General features: G+C 52.4%; 1 protein-coding gene and 1 long non-coding RNA gene across 2 annotated transcripts; both read left to right on the top strand.

Moving 5' to 3' along the window:
• Positions 1–535: 535 nt before the first annotated feature.
• On the top strand, positions 536–5,382 carry LOC123389170. Its single transcript, XR_006603732.1, has 3 exons — positions 536–1,216; positions 1,738–1,836; positions 4,572–5,382. It is a non-coding gene; the product is annotated as an uncharacterized LOC123389170 (long non-coding RNA).
• A 2,877-nt stretch (positions 5,383–8,259) lies between these two features.
• Positions 8,260–13,033, top strand: SIX1 (SIX homeobox 1). The gene is made up of 2 exons (XM_004738879.3): positions 8,260–9,116; positions 11,157–13,033. The coding sequence occupies exons 1-2, from the start codon at positions 8,557–8,559 to the stop codon at positions 11,449–11,451; spliced, it is 855 nt and encodes a 284-aa protein (XP_004738936.1). The 5' UTR covers positions 8,260–8,556; the 3' UTR covers positions 11,452–13,033.
• Positions 13,034–16,736: the final 3,703 nt, after the last annotated feature.

Raw genomic sequence — 16,736 nt, 5'->3', positions numbered from 1 at the left:
TGAAGCCTGACCAACCCTACCCAACACCTCCAGTCCTCTGAGGGAAGGATGGCCCTGAAGGAAGGCGACTGTGGGGAAAGCTAAAGGAACCCAGGAACGATCCCTTTCTTGCAAGTCCGGCTCGGGGCTAGTCGGTGCTGGCAGGTCCACGGCAGGCAGGCGGTTCCCCGGCGGTGGGTCGAGAGCCCGCCCTGCCAACCTAGCCCCTCCCCGCCGCGCGCCCCTCACCCGGGGGACTCAGTCGGCAGCTTCTCTTTTCTTTTTGTTTCAGTTCCTGCCGCCTTTGCCAGGAAGACAGCGCCCTCTCTCTCCTGCGGCCGCGCCCGCCGTCCGCCTGCATCCCCTCCCTGCTCCGCTGACCTCCGCGCGCCTGCTTTTTGCCCCTGCCCTCCTCAGCCCAGCCCCCTCCTTCACGACCCTGCGCCTCTCGGTCCCAATAATCGCCTCGGGGAGCAACCCAAGACAGCGGCGGGGTCCGAGGCCTGAGCATGGCCGGGCAGGAACACCCGACCTCTGGCTGCAGCACTAGGCGGAGCTGTCCCCGGCGCATACGCGGCGCCCGAGAGCTCTCGCGTGGCCCCGGGGTAGGGTTCCTGGCACAGGCGGCAGGACCGGAGAGAGGCCTGACTCCCAGGCCTAGGCACTGCCCGCGGGCGGGCGGGGCTGTGAGCTCTCCACTGCGCGCGCGCCACGACTTGGACGCGCGCGCGCGCACCTGGCAGAACGTCTTATCCCGGTCGCCCAGATGGGCCCGCCAAAGGTGGACCTGGGCCTGCAAGCCGGGTGATGGGAAGGTGGCGAGTGAACTTGAGTGGAGGCAAGGAAACTTCTTATAGCCTTGTTCCAAGTCCTAAACGCGTCCCTCGCGGTCTGGGAGTTCTGCAAGCCTCACCCTGCGGGCTTGCAGAAGGGCACAGCCCCGGTGTTAGAAAAGTTGTTGCAAAATCCAAACCCAAGCAGGGGGGGGGGGGACGGGTGGAGGGCGAGACGCGCGGAGCGGCCTGAGTGAGTGGGCATCTTTCCAGCTCCCTCCACCCAGTATTTCTTTCCGCACAGCTCAGAGGACTAGTGCATCAGACAAATGCCACTCGGCCCATTCGGGAGCAGAGGCAGTCAAGCTTCTGTCCACAAAAATCTGGATCCTTTAGAACCCAAACAATGTATTCGTGTGGAACTGCAAAACCATTTCCTTTGGCGTGGATTCTCACCGACGCAGGTAAAGGACTGAAGTACTTTTACCCCCCACACTCCCACAAACTTCTTGCGCCCGGGAGCCACCGGGGTAGCTCCCCTCGAGCTGACCCGGCTCCAGAGCGCAAGCTGCTCTCAGAAATGCACTAATTGAGTCGCAAACCACCGGCCGCCCTAACAAAGCGATCCATCTCGGCAGCTCAGCGCCCAATTTGTCCACAGCACTTTCTTCCGCAATTCAGAAGCATTATCTTTGTTTTAGAAGTATCGCGGCAGAAACGTGGCAATTATCCTGGGCTCGGGTTACGCTAAATGGATTTAGGCTGAGAAATGGAAGAATACAAATGCCGAGACGGTGCTGACCATCTCGCTGCGGGGCCTGGACCAGGGCAGAGGATGCTAGCGAGATTTCGTGGGGGGGCGGGGGGGGAGAAGGTCCGGCGCAAGTTCCAACTCTTGGTGGTCTCTCCCAATGGCATCAGCCAAAAAGAAATGTCGGGCCTTTGTCCCTAGAGGTTAAAGATTCTGAGCGATGGATCCTCACAGGTTGGGAGAGAAACCTTGGCTTTAGATCAGCAACCGGTTGAGAGCTTCAGGCACAACTGGAGTAACGAAGGCAAGAGACGTCGAGGGTCAGCGAGAAAGGTGGGTAAGACTCCTTTTCCTCTTCGGGACAAGTACACTAAAATTGGGGAGAAGGGAATTGCACTGGGAGAAAATAACTACAAGCAAAGAGAGCTGGCTCTCAAGAAATAGGGAGAGGCTTTTACTCCGAGCAAGGGTCAGGCCTGGCCTCGGAGCCCAGGCGGACGCTGCATTTTGGGAACCTGCGAGAACTGTAGAGGCCCAGAGACCACGAAGCATCTCCGTACCGGGAGAAGGGAAAAAAAGAAAAAAAGGGGAAAAAAGGCTTTTAAGAATCTTCGTTTCTGTCCGCGAGGGTGAGTTCGGGCCTGGAAAACGGGGAGAAAAGAAAAAAGAGAGTAGCAAAAGGCGTTTGGGTGCCGGCGCCGGGTGTGCAGCCGCCTTTGCTCACCCCAGCCGCCCAGCCCACAGTGGTAGCCACGCTGTGCGGGTGTCTCTCTCTCGTTCGGCTCAAACCAGCCCCCACATCTTGAAGTAATCAGCAGCCGAGAAGGGACTCGTCCCCCTGGCATCTCAGGTTAAAGGAGGAGGTCCAGGAAAATGTGGTAGAGCCATTACAAGAAACCCGAGCCGCAGTCATCAGGGACTCCAATTGCCATCGCATTAGGATTGATTAGAGACCAGCAGTACCGTAATGACCCGGAAAGAGGGGCAGCCGGGGATTATTAATATCAGAATGTGCCGGGGAGGAGGGGGCTGAGCGGAGGGAGGGAAGAGTAAAGTGGGGAGGGAGAAGTTTTAAGTTACTAGGATTTATATATAAGTGCAGGCTTACCTGAAGAAACCGGATAGTCAGTGAATCACGCAAACAATAAATCTAATTGCATCTTAAATTTCACGAAGCCTGATTTTTTGGGGGGCGGGGGAGGAGTAAAACCATCGTGAAAACCAGGCCAACATCTTAGTTTTTATAAACATGTAGTTACATAAAATTGGGAGACTCTAAGTGAAGAGATTGGGTGGGGATGTTGGATGTTCGCTTTCCTTACCTCTAAAAAAAAAAAAAAAAAAAAAGCCCGGATTTGAGGAGTGCAATTTCGGGTCACTTTGGGTCTTCTCTCCAGGGCTAGGGAGTAACCGAGTGGATATTTTCTGCAGAGTCTGTAGAGGTGTAAAAACCCAGATTTTAATTGAAATAGTGATACCTAAGTAGTGGCTTTTGGTTTTTGTTTTGTTTGGGACACCAGTGATCAGGATCCCTAAGAGATGTAGAGAAGAGAGTGGTTTGTCTCCTTCCTCGGACTATGAGCCAAAACAAATCAGCCCCTGATGGTCTGGGCTGAAATGCAGCTCACTGGATAATTAACTCCATCTTTCCAGTCCACCCTAACTGTTTATTTAGTGTCACCCTGCATTACCGTCACTAGCACTTTCCTCTGAACAGGAGGAGCTGCAGGCTTTCACCTCCCCAAAGGAAATTCTTCTTAGCTTAGACAGATGCGGTATTCAGGATGTACATTAGTTGAGAACAAAGTTGATTGGAAATTCAATGGAGGATAAGGACTCTTGAGTATTCTTTGTAAACTTGCACTAAGGCGATATTAATAGAGGTGACAACAGTGTCTTAAATTCTTAAGAATGGATTCTGGTATTACTCCCCTTCATTTTCTAGAAAGGTGCTTGCCAGCTGATGTTGAGTGGCATCTTCTCAGATGCCGTGATTGGCTAATCCCCGAGCCACAGCCTTCTCCGAATGCAGCTAAAGAGGGCCCTTTTCCTCCAGGTGGCCAGCCCACCTTCTTCCGCCCTACCCACCAGCTTCCCCACGTTTTGGCGACGCCACCGCTCTGCTTAGCTGGTCTCCGGGATGAGCGCGACGCCGCTGCCCGCACTTCAGAGTTTACTTGTCCCGCACCAGCACCCTCTGTCTGTGAAACCTCAGGTCCGCCGCAGAAAGAAGCAGGCGCCGGCGCCCAGAGCCTTGCGGAAGGGAGAGGACCGGGAGCGAGAGAAATGCAGAGATCCGGAGAGGGGCGTGTGCGTGGTGGTGGGCGGGGGGAGCAGGAGGGGCAGGAGGGACTGGGACAGAGAAAGAGACAGACAGGGACAGAAAGAAACGGAACAATGAGATTGAGGCTGTGAGGGAAAGAGGGAGAGAGGGTGAGAGAGATAAGAGAGAATGAACGAGAAATGAGAAACGAGGAGGTTCGCGCACAAAATAAACGAGTTTCCGCATTCAGACTGAAAAGAGAAGTCAGAGGGACACATAGAGACCAGACGTGGAAGGACACACACAGGGGAGCAAGAGCTCTCCAACCACACATCCCAACCCTGTCGTCCACTTTGAGTTCCCTCGTAGCGTTGTCTGTCAGTGCTGGTCTTCCTCTCCCTTCCCCGCCCCTGGGACAATGTGGAGCCTGTACTTGCAGGAGTCGCGCGGGGCTGCAGGGTTTTCAGCAGCAGCCGACTCTGTTTGTCCAGGTGTGGGCGGAGGGGGGGGGGGGTCTCCCGGAGTCTTGGGCTGGCGCTGGATTTTCTCACCAAGGAAGCGGGAGGCTCTGCTCTCAGCTTCCCGCTTCCAGGAGAAAACTCCCTCCTTCCATACATACATAAATATATTAGGGGAACAGACAAATCTTCATTGTTCAGAAATAAGCCGAGGAGGCTGGCCGGCTCCCCTTGGCCTTGCTGAACGAGGTTGGAAGGGAGGGAGGGGGAGAGGCGGGGGCCCGCGCGGATCCGGTGTCACGTTGCAGATTCCCACTAAAGATAACGAAACGTGATCTATTTTTCAGAACAGCAAGTGGATGGGAAAGAACCTTGACAACACAAAACTCATTTACTAATGGACTGGTTTTGAGTTTCTCTTCCCGGGGTCCGCAAATCTCCCTGCCTGAGTCCTGGGCCTATTCAGACCTCGCGGAGAGCACGGTCCCCCAGGAGGCAGGTGGGCGGCTGCTCCGGCGCCGTGCTGGCCATCGGAGCCCGGGATCCCAAGGGTCGAGGGCACCCGGAGTTTCCAACCAAGCAGAGGAAAAAGATGAATGTGGTCACTGCAGCCAGGATTTGGGGAGTCTCCGCAGTGCGCTAGAGCGACGACGCTAATTTATTGAAGAAACCCCTCGCGATGCTCTTCCCTTCCAAATATCTGTAGGTAGAGTAGGATTCCCGCTGCAATTCTCGATGGCGAAGGAATGCCAGGAAAGGTGGCCGGGAGCCCCAAAGCATCTCTCTACAAGCCAGAAGGGAAGTAAGTAGGCTCCACAAAGAGGTTTTTAAACCAAGGCCTTGAAACGACCAAGCCGAGAAACCCCACCAGCAACTAGGGCACTGGCCTTCTCCATAAACCAGTTGTGCGCACCCGGCGATTACCTGCACAGAGGAGGCACAGAAGAGCCGAAACCTGGCGTCGGGCGCCGGTCACCGGCCGCGTTACCCTCGGGAGCCGCCGGGAAGGAGTGACAGCAGCAACTATATTTGTTCGTTCCCTTTAAATCTCCGACGCATCTCTGTTTTTCGTGTGATTTGCATTGACAGCAAAGGTTTTAAGTTACTAGAACAACTCAAACCTTTCTGTGTGCGATTTAAAATGGATCATTTGGTTTATGTGGTTTGTAAATTCATGTCATTTTACCTCTTTTAGTGGCTTTCGCTGAAAGGCTCCATTTTGGGAAACCTTATATATCCGAGCCAACAATTAACATTTATAACAATTGGTTTCCCTAACCAAGGGATCGAAATAGTAGGTAGGCTCATTGGTACAAAGCGGATAGCACTTCTCCTTACTAGTTTCGCGATCTATTGGATTAAACGCCAGGAGAAGGGCTGGCGGCCCCGGTATGGCCTCTGAGGACTAGCACCACATCTCATCAACCTGGTGCCCGCACTCGCAGCACCCACGTGGTCATCTCCCCAGTTGTCGCCAACGTCCTCGAGTCCTTGTTCCGTTTGAAGAAAGACGAAAAGTGGGCAGAGAGGTCTGGAGGAAGCAGAAAAAAGGTGGTCAGATTGGTGTCTAATTGCCATCTTTCTGCTCCTCGTCATCCCCTGTAAATTTATACCTGCCCTTATTAGTCCAAGTTACGCCTCATTTCCTCATACAAAATTGTTAATTATAAAGTACACCCCATACATAACTTGCCGTTTGTCTTTTTAAGAGACGTGGCTGTACGTACAGACCCTCCACCTCCTACACACACATTTTAATTCTGCGCACTTGCTCCAGTCTTGAGGGTATGAACTCATTTTAGTATATGTGCTGCCGAAGCCAGCACGGATTAACTGATTTTTAGTGCAGAATTTAAGCCTCTGCTCTGGTCTTCACACAGCTGCCGTGTCAATAAGGACTATTCCAAGCAGAGACGTTCCTTCTGGCAGTACACTGCAGCTCCTTAAGACTTCATTTGAAACATCATGAGCACTAAAATAAGACAGGGAGGGAAAATTACCAGACACATGGACTTGGGCTCAGCCGTGCCAGGCTTCCAGTTTAGAAGGTAAAGTCATTGGGCACACCGTATGGTAGGGGCTCTTTTGAAATAATATGCACCAAAGAGGGAGAGAGAGAGAGAGAGAGAGAAGAAAGAAATAGAAGAGAAAAAGAAGAAAGAAAAGAAATACTATGCACCCATCAAATGCATTAAAAAAAAATAACTCTAAAGGTAATGAAATCTCAGCATCTATTTCCAAGGTCTAATTGCATAGGATTCTGCAGAATTTTAAGGATGCAAAAAAATGCATTGTGTGGAAGTTCAGGGGAGAGGCAGCGTCTCTCTACTTGGAATCTCTGGAGAAACAGCCAAGAAGGTGAAGCCCTTCATGAGTTTAAAATGCTTCAGGGTGCACTGAACTGGGCACATTATTTTGAAACCATATAAATAATACAAGGGGAAACCTATGCAGTGCTCCTTCTCCCACTTATGTCTTAATATATAAATGGTTCTGTGGAGCTGGGCTCTGGCTCATGTAATCAAAACATTTGAAGAAGACAAGCAAGTTTAAAGAGCCTACAGTTTTTTCTTCGCATTCACTAAGAGGATGCATTTAAATCAAAAGCATTTTTGAAGTGTACTTAAGATTCTGTTTTGAACTTATCTAATCAGAGATAAGTATAGTTATAAAGTCACTCTCCTTCTACCATTCTGCTCCCCTTATCTTCCCGCATTGTTCTTATCTGCTGCCAGTCTCAGCTACTGACAATAGATTATCTTTGTTTAGAGATGCTAATTGTTTTCAAAATCTTTTTAATAATTGCTTTGGAACAAGGTGTGCAAATGAGGCTTAAGATAATTACAGCTTCATTTGTTTGTACAGTTTTACTAAACATTCTCCACATATACACAAAATAACAGATGATGGGACTGAAATTGCAGGACATATCTCCTTCCCTGGCAGTAAAATAGGCCAGCATTGCAACCTACACACACACACACACACACACACACACACACACCCCTCTTTATTTAATCTTCCTGGAGCCTCTGTCATCCTGGCTTTGAGGGCAGTGTCCCTCTCAGAGCAGGGCAAGGATTAGGTTACAATCAGATGGCTATTGGAGCCGGAAACAGTTTTATTTAATTTACACCCCTTCCAGCGCCTTTCATAGGAGGGCCCCAAAGCATTTTTGCTAATAGCAAGTAAAGCTTCTTGGCATTCCTTGTAGCAGAGGTGGCCTTGGAAAACGCAAACCGCCAGTGGGGAAACTGAGTCCAAAAGGCTGCCTGCTTAAACCACAGAACTTTAAGATACCAAATCACAAATGAGCCCTCAGAATCTTTATTTGCTCAGCAACAATGCACTAAACAGCTCTTCGCATAGTCCCTGATAGTCGCGGCCTCTTGAAAATGAGGAAGCGCTATCCCCCGGGAATACTTGTGCCCTTTGCACGGCGGTGGGAACGAGGAAGAACGGTGGAGGAAATTAGGCTCCTAGAGCTGAAGTCAGCCGGGGAGAAGCCACTCTTCCAGAGGCTGCAGCCCAGAGCCCAGCTCTGATCTTGTATTATTTATCGCGTTCCCTAAGCTATTCATCAATCCATTATTTATTCATTCCAACATTAAGGTAATTAAATATGAGCTCACCGGGAAAGGGCAAGTCTGCAAGGGACAGGGACAGGGGTACGGAGGGAGAGAAGAGGAATTATACGGTCTGGAGTCATTGATTTGTGCAGAGATGTGCACGGCTGCCCTTAGGTGACACTGGAGAGGGGGCTCACGTTGCAGGGTCCTGACGCGCTCACCCACTCATCCCCCGCCCCTGGGCAGCCCGGCTCTCTCCTCCCCCCTCTCACCCTGCTTCCCACCTCTCAGGGTCCTTCTCCTCCCACCACTCCCTATCCCGGGCTCCACTGCCGCGCCCTCCCCGCGCAGGGCGGCGCAGCCTCGCTGCCTGGCCCAGCGGCGCGCGGGCTGGCCAGCCCCGGATAGGCGCCGCCCGCAGCCAATCAGCGCGCCGGGGACGCTGCGCGCTTTAAGGCAGCTGCGGGGAGAACAGAAACCAAGTTCCCCGGCAACTAGCAGCATCAACCCGGCGGGAGGCCGGAGCCAGAGAGGCCCAAAAGGCTGCGGAGAGAGCCGGCCGCTGAGTGTACAGCGCGCCCCCCCCCCTCCTTCTTCCTTGGCCGCCCAGCCCTAAATTTCGACCAGCTTTTTCGCCTGCGGAAATCCTAGGAAGGGGGTTAGGAGCAGCTGCACCCCCCTCTCTGAAGCTGCCGCCCCCTGACTTTTCGGCGCTGCTCCCTGCCGCGTGCGCCCGGGCAGTGCACCTCGGCAGGCCCCAGCCATGTCGATGCTGCCGTCGTTCGGCTTCACGCAGGAGCAAGTGGCGTGCGTGTGCGAAGTTCTGCAGCAAGGCGGGAACCTGGAGCGTCTGGGTAGGTTCCTGTGGTCGCTCCCCGCCTGCGACCACCTGCACAAGAACGAAAGCGTGCTCAAGGCCAAGGCCGTGGTTGCCTTCCACCGCGGGAACTTCCGCGAGCTCTACAAGATCCTGGAGAGCCACCAGTTCTCGCCACACAACCATCCCAAGCTGCAGCAACTGTGGCTGAAGGCGCACTACGTAGAGGCCGAGAAGCTGCGCGGCCGGCCGCTGGGCGCGGTGGGCAAATATCGGGTGCGCCGAAAATTCCCGCTGCCGCGCACCATCTGGGATGGCGAGGAGACCAGCTACTGCTTCAAAGAGAAGTCCCGGGGTGTGCTGCGGGAGTGGTACGCTCACAATCCGTACCCCTCGCCTCGTGAGAAGCGGGAGCTGGCCGAGGCCACTGGGCTCACCACCACCCAGGTCAGCAACTGGTTTAAGAACCGGAGGCAAAGAGACCGGGCCGCCGAGGCCAAGGAAAGGTACGCGGCGTGCTTCCCGCTGCGCGGGCGACCCCGGGAAGCCTTCCTTTCCCCTCCGCCCCTTCTCGCCCCGGCTGGCACCCGCCACCGCGTCCTCCCCGCCGGCTGGAGCCCGTCCGCGGGGCGGCGCCCAGGCTTCCGCGGTACTGCAGCAAAGTTCATGAACTCTGCGATCGCTTGCTAGGGATGGGGAGTCATTTGATTTGAGCGCCCGCGCGTGGGTTTCTTGGGGTGTGAGTGTCATAGGAAATACTGGCGCTAGGTTTGTTTTTCATGCCTCCCTGGTTGGCTGGGGTGATGAGTGGGGGTGGGGGTGCGGAGTGAGTTTCAAGATCCACTACAAGGGAAGTGTTGATTGGTGTCTCGAGGAAAGGGGTTCGGTGGGGGCTGAGGGTAGCGAACCTCTGTCCTTTTGGTCCCCAGAGGGGTGGAGCTGGTCTGAGACGTCTGCTCTGCCCCCACTCCCGCCGCGTTCCTTTCTCGCTCTCTCCTGGTAGGCTTTTGGGCGAGAGGTCGCCGCTTCATTCCGCGCTAGTTGTGTACTAGGGAGGAGTTTTCAAAAGAAATTCACAGAAAATCGGGCTTTGGAAGAGCTGGCGCCTCATTATCTGGTGCCCCACGCCCAGAAAGAATTGCTCCTCTTCCTGCTACCTCGCGCGTGTCCCGGGGCCGCGGCGGGTCGGTCTGGCGGTCCGCGCCGCCGCCCGGGATGGGGAAGGGGTCTCCAGTCGCAGACTTTTCTCTGGCACGCAGAAGGCGAGCTTATTTTAACCCGTCTCCGCCTCCGCCCTCCTCGCGCGAACACCCGTGTCCACCTGGCCCGGCTCCATCCATTTGCTGTAGAGTTTCCGAACGAGATTCGGAAGAGCCCGGGGAGGTGACGGCGGCGGCGAGGGCGCGCCGGGAAGCCGAGGAGTTTTGGGGGAAACCTGAGCGCTCGGGAGGGCTGGGTTTCCTTTGTTCGCTTCCGAGTCAGGGGGGCCGCAGATGTCGCCTCTGCGGTCCCCTCTGGGTGGAACAGCACGGAGCCTGGATCCTCTCAGCGGCGGTGGGCGAGAGACTGCGAGGGCAGGGCTCCGAGAGAAAGGGGGAGACTGGCAGGCGCTGGGGTCGAGGAGGACGGGCCAGCGCTCTGAAGGCGGAAGCGGCCAGCGCTTCGACATCCCCCGGTTTACCAGCACCGAGCATCCGGACCGACGCCCGGGCACGCCGCACCGGCTCGGGCTGTGCGGGCTCTCGAAGTTTCCTCTGCTGGGAAACGGTGCGCTGTTGTGGATGTCCGACAGGGGTTTGAGAGCGGCCTGTGACGGACTCAGGACTGAGCGACTAACACGGGGACAGGGACAATACGATTCCAGTTAGACTTTAGTTACAAAAAGGCCGTCCTATAAGCCAGGCCTGAGGGCCCACTCCCTGATGAAATCGGAGAGACTGGCTGCGCTCCCTGTGTTTACTCAGGTCACCGGGCAGCTCCGGACACCACTTCCCATGACCTGTCTTGTGCCTCTGAAACCACAGCCTCCGGGCAGGGGCAGGGGAAACTCGACGTTTAATTGTTTCCTCAGATGGGAACAGGACAATTGACTTGATTCACTCTAGACATCTGCGCGTGGGGCTCTGTTTGTCCTCTGATCATTTTCTTTATCACCAACAACCCTTTGTTGGAAGACTTTCAAACTTAATTACTTCTAAATGTGGTGCTAGTGGAGAGGTATTAAAAAAAAATAACTGCTTGAACAAAGTTTTGAAAATTATTTTTTGTTTTTCAAGTAAGTCCTACTGATCTGGCTTTCTAAAATATGGAAGAGGAAAGGACCTGGCTCCCCACTTGCTCTGTCTGTAGTTCTCCATTTCTCCTCTGCCTCCTCACTTCCCCCAGGACCCTTGGGATGGGTGGGAGGGCACAGCTCCTCCATTTGGGTATATGACTGATTGCACAATGGCCCTTTCCTCCTTCCAGCTCCCCTCTCTCCACTCACACTTTTTGTAACCTACTTTTTTTTTTTTTTTAACCATATGGTGTTGTCCTCTATTTCTTAGGGAGAACACCGAAAACAATAACTCCTCCTCCAACAAGCAGAATCAACTCTCTCCTCTGGAAGGGGGCAAGCCGCTCATGTCCAGCTCAGAAGAAGAATTCTCACCTCCCCAAAGTCCAGACCAGAACTCGGTACTTCTGCTGCAGGGCAATATGGGCCACGCCAGGAGCTCAAACTATTCTCTCCCTGGCTTAACGGCCTCGCAGCCCAGCCACAGCCTGCAAGCCCACCAGCATCAACTCCAGGACTCCCTGCTGGGCCCCCTCACCTCCAGTCTGGTGGACTTGGGGTCTTAAGTGGGGAGGGACTGGGCCTGGAAGCAGTGACTAGGGACACCTGTAAATAGAAATCAGGAACATTTTTGCAGCTTGTTTCTGGGGTTCTCTGCGCATAAAGGAATGGTGGACTTTCACAAATATCTTTTTAAAACTCAAAACCAACAACAATCTCAAGCTTAGTCGCCTTCTTCTCTCCGACTCTTGCATTTCCCATCTCAGTGCAGAGATCAGGAAAACAAAAACCAAAAACCAAAAACCAAAAAAACCCAAACAAACAAAAGCACCCAGTCACCCCGTCTCGGTTCTGGGCAATCCATGTGCCAGCTTCAGTAGCTTTTCTTTCTTTTTTTCAGTGAATGGGAATTACAAATCAACTGGATTTTAAATATTTCCTTTTAATTTATTTATGGAAAAGTCTTTTTGGAAAGAGGAAAAGGAAATGAAGAAAGAGAGAGAGAAGTCAAAATAGTGAAAATAAGACCCTCCAGCCGGGAGGAACTGGTTGCATTCTTAAGGTGAATAGAAAAAATATGATTTTACAACCTTTTGATGGGGAAAAATTAAGTTTACATTTTTCATTATTTAGTGTTAAACACTTTTATGTAGATTAAAATGAAAGAACAGTATTAGGGGGAAAAAAAAACAAGTGCCTAAATGTCTTAATGCTCTCTGTGTAAGGCAGTTAGAAATAGCAGTGACCATTAGTAATACAACTATTTTTGTCAAATTTAGTGGGGGTTTTTGGTTGTTGTTTGTTTTCTTGGTTTTTTTTTTTAATGACAAACTTTAGAAATGTACCAATGTGAAAAAAAAAAAAAAACACTTTCCTGAATGCCATAACTTCTCATGCCCTTGAAGCTTTCATATCTGTAGCCTACTCCTGTTAAGGGTTTCCCTTGTTGCTAGTTTCTAGCCTGCAAAAATATATGACAAATCTGGCAACCTGGTATTTGTTACTAAAACAGCATGTGTTTTCAGGTTTCTTTTCTATTGTACCTAAATCAGTCTAAATTAAAACTTAGTAGAACACCAGGAGTACGATTCTGTTTCTGAAAGGTGAGTTGTGCATTGCTGTCATTGCCCCCCCCCCTTTTTTAAAGCTTTCTTACTTAATGGTTGTTGTGAATTGCAGGGTACTTTGAAGGCCACCACCTGAACCAGGAATGGTGACTGAATTGATTATGTGACAGAAAAAGAGTGAAGCTAGCTTTGGGGTATTTATTTATTTTTTTTATTATTTAGATATGCAGTTTTGTTTACCACTAGCTCTTCTCCACCGCGTTCATATGTGAACTCAACCCTTTTGTATTAACGAATTTATAACAAGACTGTGAAAGTAAAATAATTTATCTGCTTGGGAAGAAAAGGGGGGCACTTGAACAAGGATAACAACATTGTGAATTAATCTGTATAAATAGAAAGCAGACCAGTAGGACAGGAGCTCTTTGCACTGCTGCCGGATAGTGTCCAGAAAAATCCCAGTAATCATGTAGGCTCCATATTATTTTTGCCTGGGGCAAAAATGATGTATCTTTGTATTTAGCTTTTAAATTTAGTGAAACAAATGGCATTATTTATTAAAATTCTACTCAGGATAACAGGATTGGCTTGCTTGTGCTTTGTAAAAGTATTGCTCCCCAGAGAGAGTCTATTTATTTTCTGACATGACAGTTTCATAATTTTGACTTTCCCCCATCTGTATCACTATTAATGTATTCATTTCTTTCTTACTCTTTCCTATCTTTTCTGTCCTGATCTAGGAGAGTGAGGTGTCTGTATGGGGTGGGGAGCAGAATTTAGGCCTATCTTATTATGAGGTTTTTAAAAATGTCAAATAGCTGTGACTGAGTTCAAAGGAGAAAGGATCACTGTACTTAACTGTAGTCACTTTTACTTATAAAGTCATTTTTCCCCCTCAGTGATGGACAGATGTGCACATAGCCGCTGGGAGACCATCATTTGGATTGGGAGCTCAGGGTCCCAATCTCCCTTGTTAGTGTTTTGGATCATTAAGTTGGTGTTTATTTAAGTCACTAGGGTGTTTATTCTCCATGTCTTGGGCCACGGAGAAATGCCACCCTCTGCAGGAGGGGCTCTCACAGGGGATCTCCACACATTCTTCACATTCACTCCCCAAAACAAACACCCTGCACAAAGATAGCTTTCAATGACCCTGACAGGCTTCAAAGGACACCGCGGAAATCTCCCTGGAAAATAAGGAAGGGCCAATTACTTTAATTTCTTACATGCCCTCTCTTCCTACTCCGATGACTACCCCCCACTCTTCCAGCTCTGCTTGGTATAATTTTAGACTGGTGGAAGATCTGTCTCCCTGGGCACCCGGGCCCACTTCCTGCTCCCTTGGTTGGTGAATCTTGGAAAGAAATGTCTGCAGATCTGGTGAGGAGCAGAGTGGGCCAGTTCTGTAAAAACCCCTGTGATTACTGCTTGTAAACTCGTTAAAAGGACAATTTTCTGTCGCAGTCATAAACTCTTTGTAAAATCCCTGGCACTCTATTCAGAGTGCGCATATTCCAGATGTGTTTAATAAGAAATTGCACAATATGCCTTCCTCCGCCATCACCGGCTCAGTCTGGCTAAACTAGGGACAAGCAGGAAGAGGCGAGAAAGCTGGATACTGCTGTGAGTTTTCTTGGCAATCATTTTAGAGAGATCATTGGGGGGAACTAACCACATTTTTTTTTTCCTTGAGGAAATCTTCGAGGACCAGCTGTTAAGGGACCTCCAATTTATCTTCTCCGCCTTGCAGTTTAACTGAATCAAAAGCCACTTTTCGTTTCTCCTCTGCAGTTTTCTTAATGATAGCCAAAAGTAATGAACAACGGCTTATAAATAGTGTTTTTAGGACGAAACCTTACAGCCTTTTGCCAAGTAAAATGAAAAAAAAAAAAAAACTAGGACGATTTTTTTCCCCCCGACGTTTTAAATCTGAACACACAAATTGTTCGGGTCCCAGCTGCCTGCTCGTCTTGACCTCTTGGCTGAGAACGAAGCTTCCTAAATATTCGGAGGCAAAGAGACTTAGCTGGCAGTTAGCGCTCAAAGCCCTACGAGCTGCCAGCAAGGAGACTGGCGCCGCCGGGACAGGGCGCTGCGGGTCTTGAACCAGTTCTCCAGGCAAGGACAGCTTGGTGGTGACCCCGAGCTGAAGTGGAAAGAAAATTCCAGGAAGAGGCATTGGCATTGACGTTTATGGGCGAAGTCTATTTGCTGTGCGATGACCCTCGTTAACGCCTCTCTCCCCCGCACCTTGAGGGCCAGTCGGGCACCTGGCACTGAACCCACGCAGAGTCGCCCTTCCTCTGCTCTACCGCCGCGACTCGGGCAGCGGCTGCGGCTGAAGGGGGCTTCACTCCTACCGCCTCCCCTGCCCGGAGGCCTTTGGTCAAGTCTGCAGGCAGAACTCCAGGTCCTGGGAATCCAAAGACTTCCACGTCGCGGGACTCGGGCTGCACAAACCTGGGGGAGCTCCTCCCGCCGCCCGCAGACTCCAGTGGCAGTTCTTGCCGCTCTGCCCTGCCGAGGCGCGGCGAGTCTGGGCGCCGCTGCTCTCTCCTGCCAGCCCTGGCCGGGCCTCTTCTCCACCAGTTCGCAGAGATCGCGCGCGGGTTCCCCATCACAGCTCAGCGCCAGGCGCGGAGCCTGGCGGCCCGGCCCGCGGAGACCTTGAGAACAGAGGCTGCGAGACTGTCCTCGAAGGACCAGTCGAGGAGGCGGGAGCCTGAGCTTCGCGGGACAATAACCTGACATCACCTTGTGTCCCCAGATCCACCTCCCCGGCCGAAGCCCGGGTCTCGCGCTTTGAGTGGTGGAGCGGAGCTAAATTCTGGGCGAGGCACGTAGGTGACCTCGGACGCACGACTGCCGGGTTGGAGCGGCCCGGGCGCGGCAAGGTGAACAGGTCCTGGCCCCTCGCTGAGCCCCGCGGGGCCAGAGGTGTGAAGGCCCTCGGGTTCTCGGACAACGCGCTTTGGGTCCAGGACAGCTGCCTGGGGCCTCGGAGCCCAGTCGGAAGGCGGCCCAGGCTCCGCCGCCTGGTCCCTACTGCCCTTCTTGCTTCAAATACGTCCCGTCTCCTTTGCTTCCTGAGGCCTTGGCCTCGGCTTTCGGATCTGTGCTTTTCACCGGCGCCTTTGGCGGAGGAGTGCGGGCCAGAGAAGGCGTCTCTTCCCCCGCTTTTCGCTAGAACGTCGACGGTCGAGGAGAGCGGCCCTGGTTCCTAGAGTCTCGGGCCTGCGGGGCCGGCACTCCCCTTCTTCGGCCGGGCCTGGTCGGACGTTTTCCCCTTGGCCGGTGGCCCTGGGCCTGGCAGCAGCCTCTTCCCCACGCGCGGCCCGGGGCCCCATCAGGGAAGGCACCAGCCGGGGCCTGCGCTGCGCTTCGGACCCGGCTGTCGCCGCTCGCATTCTGCCCTTCTTTGGTGGGGTAGGTGGCGTTGACAGGGACAGCGGGGTCAGGGTTAAGGTGAGGAGAGTCGCTGGTGGCCCGCGTGCTCTCTCTGAGCTGTTTCTCCCTTTTCTGAGCTTTCCCCAGGAGAAGACCTCAAAAAAAACAAAAAACAAAAAACAAAAAAAAACAAAACCTCTCTCCAACCCCCTCCTCCAGCCGCCGAAAGCCAGCGGAACGGGTGGGTACCTGTGCCCATTTCGCCCCCAAAAGGCAATTCGCACCGAGGCTACCCGCGGGCTCAGTCCCTTAGCCAGCAGGTATGCTCTGAGGTCTTAGCTGGGAACTTCGGAGCCCCTCAAGAACGTAGTGACCCCTCCCCCAGTCTGACGGACTACAGTAGCTCCACCTGGAAGATTCTCCCGAGAGATGAATGAGCCAGCCAGGAACAAGGAGAGTCAAACTCTTGGGCGAATTGTTGGCTTACTGTCCGCCCAGAAAAAGCGCTGCCCTGGGAAGGCCGCGTTTTCTCTAGCGTTTTAAGCCAAGTATACACACACAATTTTGTTCCAGCTGATGAAATTGGAAACCTGTTCTCCCACTGAGGATGACAATCAGTGTTTTAGACGCTGTGGTCCTTTCAGACAGCGAAAAACAACACTACAGTAGCGTTTAAAAACAAAGAGAAAGAGACTGCTTGAGGCGCGTGGACGCCGGACTCTCCAGTTTGAGTTTCAGCTTCTTTCCTTTTAACTTGTTAATAATGGACAGCTGAGACCCCGTTCTCAGTAGGTAGAGCACAACTAACCAGAATTTGCTCCCCTCTTTGTTACCTGGGAGTCTTTTTTTCCCCACTGTCCTTCTCCTTTTGGGGAAGTGCTCATTTATTGTTTTCC

The sequence above is a fragment of the Mustela putorius genome, unplaced genomic scaffold, assembly GCF_011764305.1.
Source record: "Mustela putorius furo isolate JIRA1106 unplaced genomic scaffold, ASM1176430v1.1 tig00000129_pilon_pilon_pilon, whole genome shotgun sequence".
NCBI classification, from domain to species: Eukaryota; Metazoa; Chordata; class Mammalia; order Carnivora; family Mustelidae; genus Mustela; species Mustela putorius.
Note: the sequence above shows the minus strand (reverse complement) of the source record. Positions and strands in the feature narration are given on the sequence as shown.